Source organism: Brienomyrus brachyistius, chromosome 2 (assembly GCF_023856365.1).
Source record: "Brienomyrus brachyistius isolate T26 chromosome 2, BBRACH_0.4, whole genome shotgun sequence".
NCBI classification, from domain to species: domain Eukaryota; kingdom Metazoa; phylum Chordata; class Actinopteri; order Osteoglossiformes; family Mormyridae; genus Brienomyrus; species Brienomyrus brachyistius.
This window is the reverse complement of record NC_064534.1, coordinates 4,651,555-4,666,494: the sequence shown is the minus strand read 5'-3', so window position 1 is coordinate 4,666,494 and position 14,940 is coordinate 4,651,555. Positions and strand designations below refer to the sequence as shown.

The 14,940-nt window shown below is 40.6% G+C and overlaps 3 protein-coding genes across 5 annotated transcripts; 2 read left to right on the top strand and 1 right to left on the bottom strand.

Annotated features, from left to right (window-relative positions):
- Positions 1 to 69: 69 nt before the first annotated feature.
- ube2g1b (ubiquitin-conjugating enzyme E2G 1b (UBC7 homolog, yeast)) lies at positions 70 to 6,753 on the top strand. Its single transcript, XM_048993910.1, has 6 exons — positions 70 to 268; positions 2,967 to 3,069; positions 3,272 to 3,369; positions 3,601 to 3,779; positions 4,688 to 4,804; positions 5,213 to 6,753. Exons 1-5 carry the CDS (start codon positions 226 to 228, stop codon positions 4,772 to 4,774), a joined length of 510 nt encoding a protein of 169 aa, XP_048849867.1. The 5' UTR covers positions 70 to 225; the 3' UTR covers positions 4,775 to 4,804; positions 5,213 to 6,753.
- Positions 6,754 to 6,863: 110 nt separating this feature from the next.
- LOC125719267 (actin-related protein 2/3 complex subunit 3-B) lies at positions 6,864 to 10,284 on the bottom strand. 2 transcript variants are annotated; one of them, XM_048993886.1, is made up of 7 exons: positions 10,032 to 10,284; positions 9,398 to 9,497; positions 9,119 to 9,195; positions 8,884 to 8,952; positions 8,448 to 8,574; positions 8,049 to 8,143; positions 6,864 to 7,056 (listed from the first exon to the last, which is right to left on the bottom strand). In XM_048993886.1, the coding sequence occupies exons 1-7, from the start codon at positions 10,035 to 10,037 to the stop codon at positions 6,994 to 6,996; spliced, it is 537 nt and encodes a 178-aa protein (XP_048849843.1). In that variant the 5' UTR covers positions 10,038 to 10,284; the 3' UTR covers positions 6,864 to 6,993. The 2 variants fall into 2 exon arrangements, with proteins under 2 accessions (XP_048849843.1, XP_048849852.1); XM_048993895.1 differs by lacking the exon at positions 10,032 to 10,284 and adding an exon at positions 9,674 to 9,906.
- Positions 10,285 to 11,592: 1,308 nt separating this feature from the next.
- LOC125721785 (uncharacterized) lies at positions 11,593 to 14,741 on the top strand. 2 transcript variants are annotated; one of them, XM_048997856.1, is made up of 7 exons: positions 11,593 to 11,773; positions 12,117 to 12,157; positions 12,877 to 13,025; positions 13,358 to 13,484; positions 13,586 to 13,748; positions 13,851 to 13,920; positions 14,028 to 14,741. In XM_048997856.1, the coding sequence occupies exons 1-7, from the start codon at positions 11,691 to 11,693 to the stop codon at positions 14,091 to 14,093; spliced, it is 699 nt and encodes a 232-aa protein (XP_048853813.1). In that variant the 5' UTR covers positions 11,593 to 11,690; the 3' UTR covers positions 14,094 to 14,741. The 2 variants fall into 2 exon arrangements, with proteins under 2 accessions (XP_048853813.1, XP_048853822.1); XM_048997865.1 differs by lacking the exons at positions 13,358 to 13,484; positions 13,586 to 13,748; positions 14,028 to 14,741 and having other exon boundaries at positions 13,851 to 13,922.
- The last annotated feature ends 199 nt before the right edge of the window (positions 14,742 to 14,940 follow it).

Here is a 14,940-nt window from a genome sequence, read left to right as displayed (position 1 = left end):
ACCGTGTTTAACATTTTTAAAAAGGCACAGCCGCCGGCAGCCTGAGCGGTCCGCACATGCGCGCTGAGGGGTCTTTAGCTGAGAGCCCTAAATGTGTCAGACACAGGGGCAGTCAGGGAGCCAGTGAAAGCTAATCGGCGGAGTCCATTTCATTTTCTTTTATTTATTTCACAGTACGTTTCGGCGAGAACTGCGACTGTATTTTTTTGTGTTAGCCCACATACAATGACTGAACAATCAGCGCTGCTTCTCCGAAAACAACTGGCAGGTAAGGGACGTTGCCCTTAAGGTAGCTAGCTAATTGTCGTGCTGTTAAAAATAGTAAAGTATGGACGTCGGACGCCGCCTTATTAAGTGTCCATAGCCGTGTGTTTGTTTACACCGTTTGGTTTTGGGTCAGTGACCCACCGTTCCCTCTCTCCTAGTGCGAAACGCATATAGAGTTTATGAGGTACTCTTAATAGCACGTTAGCAAACTTACTCTCTTGGTTTTATTGTTATTATTCAACTTGTATGTCCAAGCGCACTAGTTAATCTATTGTTTTTATGTGGTTGTGCCACTGAGTAACTTTTGTTAGCTTTTTATATACTTGAGTAAATTTAGTGCCTGATAAGTAACAAAGAAATGTAAAATCCATAGCTATATTTATCCAGGATACAGATCCGCGGCGATGTAGCCCTTGGTGTAATGAGACGATCTTATGCAGCTACCTCCAGCGCTGTTTTGGGTTAAAATTAGGTCCCTACGCAACACGATAGCGGAACGTATACATATGGTTATAATTAGCCTGTTCGCCTAATGATGAACAAAGAAAAAGTCTTATTTGCCTCGACGTTAGTTACTTGGTTAGCTGTCTTAATAGCATTCAAATACACTCGGCTTGTTAGATCACCAGCTAACGACCAGGCAAATGGCTAAATGTTTGCCATGTTGCATTTCTAACATGCAACATACATATCGATTCTAACATCCTATTTCTGATGAAATCCATCAAATTGTCTTGTACGCTTTTTAAAAAAGATTTACTAAGTCTAGCAACATTGAAATTATTCAGGGTTGACTTGATTTTTTTTCTCAATTTGAGGAGTCAAATTTTAATAGATAATGGGCAGCAATAACCTCGATCGATTATTTAAGGTAATTGCTATTAAATGCGAATAACGGGTTGTCAACTTTCTCATGTTCTGTATTTATCTATGTGCTGGAAATGACTGAAATACAAAACATAATTACCCCTACTCCACAAAACATTTTTTATCATTGACATGAAAATCGTGCAGTTCAGATGACTGTTATAATTTCTCAATTTTGTGTCTATAAAACATGTATAGGTGGGATACTCACATTTTCTTTTTGGACACACTTATCCCTATTGACCATCACAGTGAGTTACAAGCATGAATAATGCAACCACTTGTGTTTACGTTTGTTTATCTGGCCAACACTTTTGTCCAAAGCAACAGACAAGGGAGGCAGACACATTACATGCATAGAGCTGTCAAGAAGCCTGTTTAGGTACAAGTGGAGCTAGGCTGAGCTTCCAGTAACTGATGGCAAATGAACATAACAGTTTTGAGGGAAAAAGATATTAATGAAAGAATATTGTTAATGCAGCAGTGTCAGGTGATACAAATGAAATGCTGTTTTATTTGTAGTATCAAATGTCACAATTGGATTTCAGTACATTTTATATTGGACTGTTATATTGATACATGGATGAATATTGTGTTATTGTTCCTGGTGTTACTGTACTTGTTACAGTGTGCTGTACGCAGCTAATTGGGTATGAGCTGCAATAGCACATGGGGAAATTAAGATGTACAGCTGTCCCTCCATATGGATGTTTTTTGTTCCAACACACCTGGTTCACAGATGAAGGGTTTCTTGTTTAGTTGACTTTGTGGGTAATTATTCCAACCAAGTTTCTGTTGCTGAAATAGAATCAAAATATTAAATTATTGTACATAAGGGGACATTTTTTAAGAATCCCTGCTGTGTGAAATAGTAGATGTTTTGAGAAACAGGAGTGTTGGCAAAAGGATGTGCGTCTAGATAGCTAGGTGGGGCGAGTGAATGGTTTGGTGAATAGGAGTTACGGCTGTGTGTGTCATACAGTGGGGTGTGATAAAATGACATTCTTTTAGGGTTACATTACTCATTTCAGAATGTTTTCTTCTGCCAGTGATCCAGTAGCGTCAATGTCATGCTATCTATTTGGGGGGGGGGGGGAAACAGGACACGAAGTAGGTGGGGTCAGTTTGTGTCACTGTGTGTCATGATCAAACTGAATTGAAAGTGCCAAGATGGAGTCTGATCCTTCATTATATGAGAAGTTGAGATCTGCGTATAGCATGTCCAGTTACCTCAGACAAGCACACTCATCTACATAAGTCCTTGATCTTTCCAGAAGCAACACAGCTTTGCATATATTATGTGTCAACTGTAATATTTAGTGTGATATTACAATTTCAAACTGGTGTAAAGTGAAATATCTTCAATGCAGTATGAACTCATAGATGACAGGCAATCACATTATTCCGATGGCGTTGGCTGTGTGAGGTTGTGATCACTGCAGGGGAGGTATCTTAGGAAAGGATAAGACTGCATTGATCCCACAACAGGGAAATTTACTTGTTAGAACAGCCAATAAAAATAAATATCAATAGAAAACAAAAAAATATAGAAATAGAAATAATTATGAAGATTTTTGTACACGTTTCACATACGCAGTGAATATTGAACATAATTCCTTCATCACCAGTGATTTTCTCTTCATACTTGTTGCCATTTTAAATCAAAAATTTCCATATCGTACCTCAAGCAACACCCCCCCCCCCAACGCATATGACGTATATCATCTTTTGTCTGTATGTCACTGCAGTTATCCCATCTGCATGTTCAGCTTCATGCTGCTTGCATCCCACCCCTAAAATTGTACCCTGTCACTGTGTGTTTTCACCATTAGAGCTCAACAAGAACCCGGTGGAAGGCTTTTCTGCTGGCCTCATAGATGATGACGACATCTACAAGTGGGAGGTCGTCATCATAGGCCCGCAGGACACACTGTTGTAAGTGTGTGTGTGTGACAAGTGACAAGCTTCCGTTACTGACCTGTTATGTCAATGGGAGACCTCGATGTCCTGTGTTTTGTATATTTGGTTGTTCGTTCTTGATGTTCTTGGTGATGAATATAATCATGCATGCAGTGCTTTTGGTCTCTTAGGTTACATAAATATCGGCTTTAATTCTTTCCTGTGTTCCTTTCTGAAGTGAGGGGGGCTTTTTCAAAGCCTACCTGACCTTTCCCTATGACTACCCACTGCGACCTCCCAAGATGAAGTTTATTACTGAAATCTGGCATCCGAATGGTAAGAACTCAAATTGTGCTGATTTTTCACATACGTGTTCCTCACCATTCTGCCCTTGCAGGTCTGTTTACCATGTTTGGCTGTGTTTTCCACTCTAGTCAATATGGTATTGAACTGGAGCCAGTAAAGTCTGCTTGGATCTCGATTATGTTCTGCATCCAGTTCCTCACAAGTCTTCCTGATTCAGGCTTGTTAACTGGTCGTTATTTTTGCAACCGACTGCTCCACCAGTGGCAAAGAATGGAGACGTGTGCATCTCCATTCTGCACGAGCCGGGAGAGGACAAGTTTGGCTACGAGAAGCCAGAGGAGCGCTGGCTACCCATCCACACTGTGGAGACCATCATGATCAGCGTGATCTCCATGCTAGCAGACCCCAACAGCGATTCGCCCGCTAACGTGGATGCTGCCGTGAGTGGATACTCCCTCCCTTACTGTGGGGGGGAGGAGCCTGTACACTGTAAAGACTGTGAGACTGCTCCTTGAACCATGGGGGATGGTTTTCAACACATTATTTAGTAGATGCTTTTTTTCTAAAGCGATGGGTATTTTTTTTGAGAGGACAGGCAGAGAATCCCTGGAGCATTTGGGGGTTAAGGGCCTTGCTCAGGGACCCAACAGTGACATCTCTCTGTCAACTATGGGATTTCAACAATGTCCTAAACCACCAAACCACATTCCATTTAGCTCCTGAAGCAGAGAGTGATGCTGAGCTCCTGCCAGGCAGTGTTAATACCAGTTTTACTGCCACGTCGCCTTTAAAGAAGTATTTTCAGTTCTCAAATATGCGTGATTGATGTTGCATACGTAAAAACGTCGTTTCAGTGCAGCGCTTTGAGGGGAAGTACTTTGGGGTAAATGACAGTGATTAACTACAATTTGATATGAGTGCATTGGGCTGAAAGGGAATTACTTCAGGGTAGACCTGTTTAAAAATTGATATGGTCACCCATACTGTGGATAATGGAGCATTTAGCTCCTTCAGTTATGGTGGCCTGTGCTCAGGCACTCTTAGTCCCAGCTAATCATGAGGTTAAAGTGTCCCATCAAGACAACTGGAACTCTTTGTGGTTTAATGACTAAAAAAAACATTCTGCACTATTTCGTAATTGAACAGCGATGGCAGCTTCGGGATTTGAATAGTTGACGGGACGGGCGCTCCTGCTCCCTGGGGGTTGCGGTATGTCAAGAAATTTGTTCTACCTGAGCACTTCAGAGTTTGCCTGAGCTAATAATTTCCCCCCCTGACCTAATTTGGGACTAATTTTCTCTCGGCACTGTGAAGGCCTCTGGGTAAATGGTTTTGTTGGGTCTTGCAGAAAGAGTGGAGGGAGGACCCCAATGGCGAGTTCAAGAGGAAGGTGGCGCGTTGTGTAAGGAAAAGTCAAGAGATGGCATTCGACTAGGCCAGCACTGCTGTTACAGGAGCATCCAGGGTAAGCTATGGCTGAATCGCAACACTTTGTGTTAATCAGTGCCACATGATCCCCAGTGAAAAAGGGGCACGAGACCAGCTTTCACGGTATGCTTCAAGATTTATGCCAGGATGCACAGGAGATCAGTGTCTTAAGCACTGTGAAGACTTATATTTTATGTTTAAAGTCGGCGAGAGGTAAAGCTAGTGGCCTGGGAAGCGGACTTGTGACCCGGTGATCCACTGATGACATCGTGGGGGGGGGGTCCTGCTATCAGTGCTCTTTCTTGAATTTGACATCTGAATAAATGCACCAGCTAAGCAGTTGTTATGTAGTAATGTAATTCACCCTTTTAGTTTTGCTTAACGAGTCCTGAATATTTGCTTTTGTAATCAGGAAATATTTTGTATGTTTCTCCCCCCCCCCCAGCTAAGGAAACAAAACTTCCTGAGGAAAATGGTCACCCCTTTGCATCCTTCTTTTGCTGACTGGGGGTTGGGGGTGGGAGAGTGAGGGTCTTGTTTCCTAGATGGATGAACATGCAAAACCCACAATTCGAACAAGTTTTGATTTCCTTCCTGGAAGTGTATATTTAATTTTATTTATTTCGAAGACTGATGTAAGATATGTCACTACTGTAAATTAATTGCTTTTTTATCTGCTGCTGAAATGTTTCTACTTTATACCAGGTTTCTTATGCAATTTGTTCTCTTTGTTGGTCATAATCGGACTATAATTAATAAAAGCCAGTTTCCATTGTTCCTGACACACATCTCATAAATAGCGTTAGATTTTACATCCCAAGAATTTAACCTGCTCCTAAGGGGCTCGTTAGTGCCCCCCCCCCCCCCCCCCACCATTTGATCCTCCTTGTGTACAGTTTTACACAATGCTGGCTCTCGTAAACAGGTAGTCTGTTTATTTTGGTCATGCATTTACATGATGTCATTGTCACAGGACTGTTCATTTTTGACCGCTTGTTTTAAGATGACTCAAAAAATGTATCAAACCAGCTGTGATGCCCATCCCCCGCCCCTGGCATCTGCACTCCCCTCCACATCTCGCTGCTGTTTTGCTGGGTTTAGTGAATCCCCTGGCTGTGTGGATGTGCCCCCTTCCACGTGGGATTGTTCCTCCTGCTCATGGTCAGCTCAGTAACACGCAGTTCGTGTAGAAGTCTCGCCTAAACAGGCCTATGCAGCATAAGTGTTCCATTCTGCAGGCAGCCTATTGAGGGGAAGGAGCTCAGCAGTTGTTTTCCGGGTCCCTGGAGCATTTGTCTTTCACCTCCGGGGCTAGCTGGACCTGGCCTTGAAATCCCCTGTGGTCCACGCTAAGTAGCTACATGCCATTTCAGAGCGCATGCAGACCAGTGAGCCTGAGGTGTGTGCTGGCACTAGTCATCGGCTTTTGGTAAGGGTTTGTTGTGAGGCTGTGAGAAGACCCCTTTTTACTGAATGTGCCAATTATATTTTACTGTCTGGGGGGGGGGTTCCTTGTTTAAGCATGCATCACGTGAGACTGTAAAGCACTGGTGGGGTGTTCGCACTGTCCGGCAACTTCCCGGGTTTTACCTGTTCACAAAATATCTAATGCTTCTGTAGTCCAAGGCCCGAGGAAGGAGCTTTAAATTTAACCTGCTCAGTTAGCGAGGGTCGTTTCCGGCAGAGTTAGCTTTAGCAAAATGGGTTTGGTGTAGGTTTAGTGCTTCCCTTTGACCACAGCACTACACAGACCGGTGCTCACTGTACTCACAAGCCGGGAGCCAAGCATAGCGGACGCCATGAAGCAATACGAGAAGAATCGCACTCACCTGCTCCTCAGCTGCCCGTCGTTTCAGGTTGCACTGGCATGCAAATTTGTAACCCTTATTTTTTTAAGGTCTTACCCAGTACGTTTATTTGTATCTCTCATCCTGTTACTCCTGTGTAATGTGTATTGAATTTGACCCCAATAAAATGTGAAATGTGTTCTGTCTCTAACAGTCTGTGGTGCTTTAAGCCAGTGTTAGAAAATCAATCACCTCAGACAAATGATAAGCACCTAAAATGCAAGATTAAGACACCATTTGAAAAGTGAATGTTGCTGGCCATTTCTTTATTAAGCACATACTTGACATGATAAATACACCTGCCACAGCAGAATTCTGACACCCATAAACTGTATAAAAAACCCTGAACGTGTTGGAAGACGACGCGCCGTGCTGCTGGCTACTGTCCTGGTGCCGACAGGCTTTTGTTCATGAACTGTTTCTTCACAAAGCAAAGCCACCACTGGGGACAGAGAGGGTAGAATGATCAGCACTTTGACAGTGACCTTCCAGGTTACACGGCTCAAGTGAAATTGAATACAACGAAGAAGAAGCCCTTTTCCAAGAAGAGCACATGAGTGGAAAATGGTCTGAAGTTACCAGATTTAAAAAAACAGCCATTGTGCATAAATCTGTCAGCTGTGGCAGTCAACTGCACCAATGTCACCTGGTTTATTTGAGGAGAAAAATCGTATCACTATGACAAACCAGTGTATCGGATGATAACATGCAGACCATACATAAAATTACCTGGTGACATGGGGAGAAACAGGAAACAAAACAGTATGTCAAAAGTACTTCGAAATGTCAGTCTGCATATATTCTAGCTATAAACAACTTTGTTTTATCTTAAGAACATAGAGTTATCAGCCATGGAAAGCAATTAGTTTCATATTTTAAGACACCACAGAGGACATCACATGTGCTCTGTCCAAGTGAATGTCACCCCCCAGTCGTAAATTAAAAGATGGATGGCAATAATACCTGTGACGAACTTATGGGGTAAAAATATGTTACAATTCCATAGCTTTGTCTGAGGATAATAACAGCCATGGGTTGTAGAAAAGTGGTCAAGTTGCTTCATATGTTCTGATGCTGATTTTAACCATTTCTAACAGTCTTATTATTATTATTATTATTATTATTATTATTATTAATGGCATTCACAAAAATAAAATATTTGAACTGAACAGGACAAGAAAAATTCTTCCTTTTAAAGCCAAACAATTTTTAAAAGGTGATGTCTGTAAGCAGAAAGGGATAAATTCAAATGGTAAGTTTCTTTAAATAGGTAGATGGGACATCCATCAATTCCATATGGATATTTTCTAAATTTCCATATGGATTTTTTCTAGCATAAACTGGCTTTCCAGCAGTTCCAAAAGATTAAATCAATCCATATATGTGCAGCATCTGACAGCATGCAAAAAAGGTGAAATATTATGCAAAACTCACCTTGCTGGGTTTGTCTGTCTCGGGGTCAAAAACCTTGTCGCACAGTCTGAGGCCCGTCTCTTGTCGGACCTGCTGCAAGTACGCCCTCATGGTTTCTATAGAGCGTAAAGAGGAGTCAGCATAGAGAACAGATACAGACACAATGTGTGATGTGATATCCATCTACAGGGCAGGCGTTCCCATGGGAACACACGCTTTGTTCATCCCATAAACATCCCAGCAACTGCAACACTGAATGTGAGCATCGGAACGGTTTTCCATCAGATGCTTACATCCAAATCTGATCGCTAGCATCTTGCGGCTGCTTGACTCTCCAGAGCTTGGTCATATTTTCTAAGATCCGCTCCCCCCACAATCAAGGTTCTGCTACGGGAGAATTTCTCAGCGGAGAGCCCTTACCCTCTTCCTGCTTGTCGATGGGCTTGGCGTACATGGCGTTAAGGGGGAACCCCGGCTCTCCCGGGATGGGAAAGTTGGTGATGCCTAGAGTGTACATCTCCTTTTCTCCCTGGTTCTTTGTGCTGCACTGCATGAGAATATTTACATCTACTTACAACTGAACCATTACTTCATAACTCTGATAATATAATTTTGAATAATATCCTAAGTGTTTATATTGTAGCATTAATGTGTTAACTTGTGTTCAGGACAAAACATAAGAACCTATTAACTTTAAAAACAGAGAACATGGAAATTGAACTGATTACAATGAATAAAGTGGCTGATATTGCAATTTAACCAGTAGTGGGGTTAACACTGTATACATATCTCACCTATCAACTACTGTGTCATCAATGCAAACAGAAGACCAATGGGACTGTGGAGACAAACCTACCTTCTGTAGTTTCTTGAGACATTCTGAGATGTATAGTGTCACATAGATCAATGTTCTGTCTGCCTCGTTCTGGGGGGGAGGGGTGTTACAACTTTAATACCTTCAAATTTCGGGCATGACAAGCAAATAATACGTCTGTAAGTAGTCACATATATGGTTAATAACGAGCTGATCAAGATTACAGCTTAATTTTTTCACAATATGTGCACGTATTTTTTTGTGATTCTTTTCTTACCTTGATTTCGTAGTTCTTGAAGAAGACGTTGGCTTTAAAGTAGTAGATAGCTTCATCAATGATGTCGGAGTCTTTTGCTGTAACGGTAAACCAGCGCATTTGTTTTTACGGTCAACGTTACTAAAAACTTTCCAGGTATGGAAAATCACGAATGCTTAATCTTGTAAAAATCGAGACGTAAAAAATGGAAGGGGGAATAAAACGGGAAAACGATGGGAATAAGCAGCTTTGCATAAAAGCTTTAGGTAAATGCACACAAACTGGTTCGACAGAACTTACTCTCTTTGGGAGCGGGACCCTTAAACTGTGTTTTCAACGGCAGCATGGCCATATTACCAACCAGTTTAGTGTTCATATCCATCAGACTTGAATGATAAGCCTGAAATCCACAAACACTGATTTAGTCGACCAGCTAAACGAACTACAAAGACTTTCTAACTGTTTCCTTAGTAAAACAATTAACCTTATTGGCAAAAGGACTGGCTTCGTGCGGAGTTCATAATCATATTTCAAAAATCATATTTCATGATTTTTATACATTAAAATATAAATTACCTAGCAAATCACTTCACCTCCATTTATCATTCGCGTAACCGATTTACGAATCGACGTTTGGAGTCAAAGGCAGCAATCTAGGTCTTTTAAAGCCGCCTGTCATCCCGTCCGTCTGAACTGCAGCCACCAATTACAGCCCCTTAATACACAGAGCTAACTGCTAACTAGCCAGACCAGTTCATATGCTAACGTCCTTGCTACTTCTTTAGCTACCCAGACCCAGTGGATTACAAATACGAAGACTAATATCTAGTTAGTAAGATGGTTTTCCAAATTCTTATACGTGTCATATGAAATGGACATAAAAAGGGTTAATTACATCTTAATAACTGGATTGGTTTAATTAAGATGAACTTACCGGCATCTTGGTTGTGGATTTTAGCAGACTGGCTACCTAGCTAGCTAGCTAACAGCGAAAGCGGAGCTGTCAATGCAGTTTATTCTGCTTCCCCTTAAGGGACCGAGATTAAAGGTTCCCGGACAGCTGACTCTAGATCAGTTTCACCTTTTTCAAGTAAATAATTCAGCTGCAATATGGGTTTGGCTAGCTGACCCCGCGTCAGAAATGGAGTTGGAAAAATAGTATAATCCAGAAAACAGGAAGTGGGAGAAACACCTGAACTAAGCCGTGCAGTTACCCGGACAGACCGATAGGTGGCAGGATAGCGATTTTAACCGAATTGCACGTACGGTTTGCAGAGAAGGGATTTGTAGTGATTATTTCTGTAATTAGTAAGACTCACTAAAACGGATTGGCGTATATTGGACTACATTTACTGTGAATATCAACTTTAAAATATATAATTCGTAGACAAGCTTTTTGTCACCCACTATAGTGTAGTGCACGTTTATTTGACAGGACAACATCCATCCATTTTCTGAAACCGCTGAATCCTAACTGGGGTCGCGAGGGGACAAGACAACATTTCATGGGAAAATTGTGATAAGCATTCAGTTCGCGAACAAAATTAATAAAAAACTCAAAGTTTGTAGCGTTCATTGGAAATGATTTTTGAATTCAATGATCTAATAGCGTGCTAAATGAACAGCAAACTCCAATAGGCGTACATGAAATGTGAAAAGTAACATCCATCCATCCATCCATTTTCCAAACCGCTTATCCTATTGGGTCGCGGGGGGTCCGGAGCCTATCCCGGAAGCAATGGGCACGAGGCAGGGAACAACCCAGGATGGGGGGCCAGCCCATTGCAGGGCAGACTCACACACCATTCACTCACACATGCACACCTACGGGCAATTTAGCGACTCCAATTAGCCTCAGCATGTTTTTGGACTGTGGGGGGAAACCGGAGTACCCGGAGGAAACCCCACGACAACATGGGGAGAACATGCAAACTCCACACACATGTGACCCAGGCGGAGACTCAAACCCGGGTCCCGGAGGTGTGAGGCAACAGTGCTAACCACTGCACCACGCATTATTTTTTGTAAAATCCATCCATCAGTCATGTCTATTCTAATTGGGACAAGGAGATGATTCACAAAAGACGATGTAACGCAAGTTATTTTTATGAGTACTTCAATGTCATATCTGGCACACCCATACTTTCTTCAGAAATGTATATATTGTGCATCTGATTGTGCAAATCATGTCAATGCTAAGCCTAATTTAGTAAATTAATATCCACGATTAGCCTATTATCACGAATTAAACAGCTACTTTTACATTATATGTTACTTACATAGCATACATGTTAATCCATCTCGACGTACAGGCTTGAGAAAGAAGGGCCAACAACTCTTTAAAGTTTTAACCGATTATTAATAATATATGGGGAATAAAAATTGAAAAGCAGATTTGCTGATTTTGACCACAAATATACGTATTTTAAAATTACCAATACAAAGGCGGGTTTTGAGAGTCACAGGGGCACGCATGCGCAGCAGAGACTGGACGCACGTGAACTCTGCTTCGCTCACCTGAACCCCACAAAGCGGTTATGCCGGTGCAGTACATCGTGTCTTTTTAAAACACATACGGATTTCACACCAAATAATGAGAAAACAAGTAACATTCGTCGAAGGATACAAAGAGCAGCATCTTATCTGGGAAGACAACAGCCGCTTCTTAGCAACAAGGTGAGATACCAGTCTGCTATCACAGCATGGGTCAAATTAACTGTGACTTGTACTGACATAAAACTGAACGTCCAGTTATTCATAAAATGTAGGGGCAGTATTTTTAGAAAACATAACGCTATAAATAGACCATTATGGAAGGAACTTTTCAATTATAACGTTTAAATTTCTGCATTTTTTTTTTTTGCAAATGGTGCGGATTAACGATAAAAAATGTAAAGGTATTATGTAATAGGACATTCAGGAGTATGAATGTTTTTAATTATTTAAAAACGAACAAAATACTGTACACATTTACTAGAACATATTTTATCTTGCATTCTCTTCTTATTGCTGTTTGCAGGTCTGCAGGACATTACTGTATACACAGACGTAAAAATATTGGTATGTTTCAATCAAAAGTATTTGTTTAATTCAATACATCCATTTACATTGAGTCTTCATGCAATGTGAAACGGATGTTAGGTGAAGATATACTGGTGTACTGTTACCAATGTGTAATTTTACCCTTGGTACCTTGAATAGGGGGCTCAGTGGAGATTCTGTGCGCAAAGAGGCTGCTATTTAGTTGTTTGCTATAACAACCAAATTGGTTTCTCCAAAGCTTTCTTCCTTCTAGGGAGTTTTTTCCTTGCCACGGTCCCCTCTGGCTTGCTCACTGGGGGCTTTGGGTGGGGATGCTGTAAAGCGCTTTGAGACGATGTAACGTTGTGAAAATGCACTAATGAAACTGAGTTTAATTAAAATTTGAATTATCATAGCAGTTTCCGCTAGAGATAAAACAGAAAAGCTATGCAAGTGAGATTTCAGAGGTGTTGAGGGTGTTCAGTACAGAGCACATAAAAGCTTCAGGTAATTTATTTGTTGTATTTTATTATCCATTATGACTCATGTTACACTTTTATCCATTTATACAACTAAACACCTATACCGGGACAATTAAATTTACTTACTGTTTAAAAAGTAACTTTCTGCTGTTTGATAAATGGTAATGCCTGTAAAATTAAGAAATTAATCTTTGGTGTAAAATCAGGGAATACAAATGAATCACAGTGTGTCGAAATATATTTTTTCTCTGTAAATATTTCCTTTTTACTTCACAGCCTCTGACACCTTGTCCAGTGATGAGAAGTGTGGTATAAATGCACAGAGGACGGTTCCTTTCAAGCCAAATCCAAAGCCCACGTCTGAGATCCAGCAGCTGACCACCATACATATTCCTAAATCGATGATGGCTGCCCCATTTCTGCAGGTGTCAACAACAGCTATAGCTGCTATTATATACATAGTAACACAAATCTGTGCTGCTATAATCTAGAAAATCAAAAGTCTCCATGAATTTATGTGTAACATCTGTTACTGTAGACAGCAAACAGTACAGTCGGCTTGACAATGCACTATAATCGGTACACATACATACGTCAGCAGCTGCTCTCTTGGCTCGACAGTAACAAATAAAAGTGCAAATCTCAGCTTAATTTATTTAGTTCACTAGTAATCAGACACAACAGGATGAAATTCATATGGTAACAATATAACAAAAGCTGTCCCTTGTAATATATAATATCTCATGTGTAATTTCAGCATCCCAGCCTAACCCCTGGACAGAAGCAGTATTTGTACAGTATTGCAAATGTGTACAGTACAGTACATATGCGGACTCTCATGAAACAGCATTATCTGAATGTGCTACACAGGTGCATCAGCAAAGGTTTGTCACTGATTCTCAACATTTCAGTGCTGATAAGGAATCTATTTATTTTGTGCTGCACAGTCAGTTTAAATAACATGACATTTGAATTTATTTTACAGGCCGAAACCAATTTGGAGAAAACACGAACACTCGTACAAACACACATGTTAAACCAAAGCAATTTGAACCGGTCTGTAGAAGAGAACCCAAACCCAGCAAATATAAAACTGTAACGCATTCTGGGCGAGTTACCCTGCCAAAAATTGGCAATAGGGAAAACAGGTGGGAACCCTGATGCAATAAGCCTTGCAAATGGCACAATGACCTTTGTAAGTCAGTGTGTGATTATGTTAACTTCCTGTGTGCTCCTTACTTCTTAACCAGAACAGCATCTAGCGTTTCAGCATCAAATAAAAGAAAGTCCAGAAAGGAAAGATGGAAGAATGCACACAAGGTAAGATTCAGTAACCAAAAAAGTGCTCCTTCAGTATGCATGAACAAAATGCATTTTAAATTCAATTAGTTTGTGCAGAAGTCTTTAACCTTGAAAATCTGTTACAGGAGGAGAATTGTGCACATACATTTCTGAGGGAAGGAACGATGATGAATTGCTGCACAAAAACATGAATTCACTTTCAATTAAGGATGATGAAGAAATACTCAAAAACACTTAGTTTTTTATGATCTGAGTTTTGATAATTTTGTACATAAACAACATGTTATTAAATAATGATGTTCCATTTATTTCAAAGATAACGTGATGTCACAAGCCTGAGAAGAGGAAAGTACAGTCATCCGAGCATTTTGAATATTATTACACTGCATGGTGGACTGTATACCAGGTTGTCAACTATGATCAGCTGGCTGGCTTGAGATTTTCAATTCTAAACAAGTCTGCACACTCATTTACATGTATGTAACACTTTTATTACCTTCTAAATAGTCTGTAAGGTTTGCAAACTATGCCAGCACTTTTGATGTAGCTAATTTTAGGTTTATAATGGAATAATATAGATTTGCCGTAAGATTTCTTGCGTGGTCGTGAGAGTCAGAAAACGTGCGTGTCATGCCAGATGCGTAAGAGTTGGCGCCCCTGAAATACAGACATTAAACCGGGGTAGGCAAACTATTCAATCCAAAGGCCACATAATTTTTGTTTAATTGTTACAGACCCTATCTTTGTGAGCCTACCATAAATTTAATCTAAAATACATGTGCACTTTTAATGTAACTAGCACAAAAAATGACACTTCAACTATTAATAAATACGTAAAATCAAATGGTGTGCATTGTCCTCCATAGTTTATTGCTTAAAGTACATTTTACTATACATATCTACGTATGAATACGTATTAGTCCGTTTATTGTGCCCTGTGTAATAAGAGAGGATACACTGCATTTATTAATAAATTGTATTGTATTGCAATATAACGGAAAAATATTGCAAGGTCTCGCCAAAGCTGCGAGAAAAGAT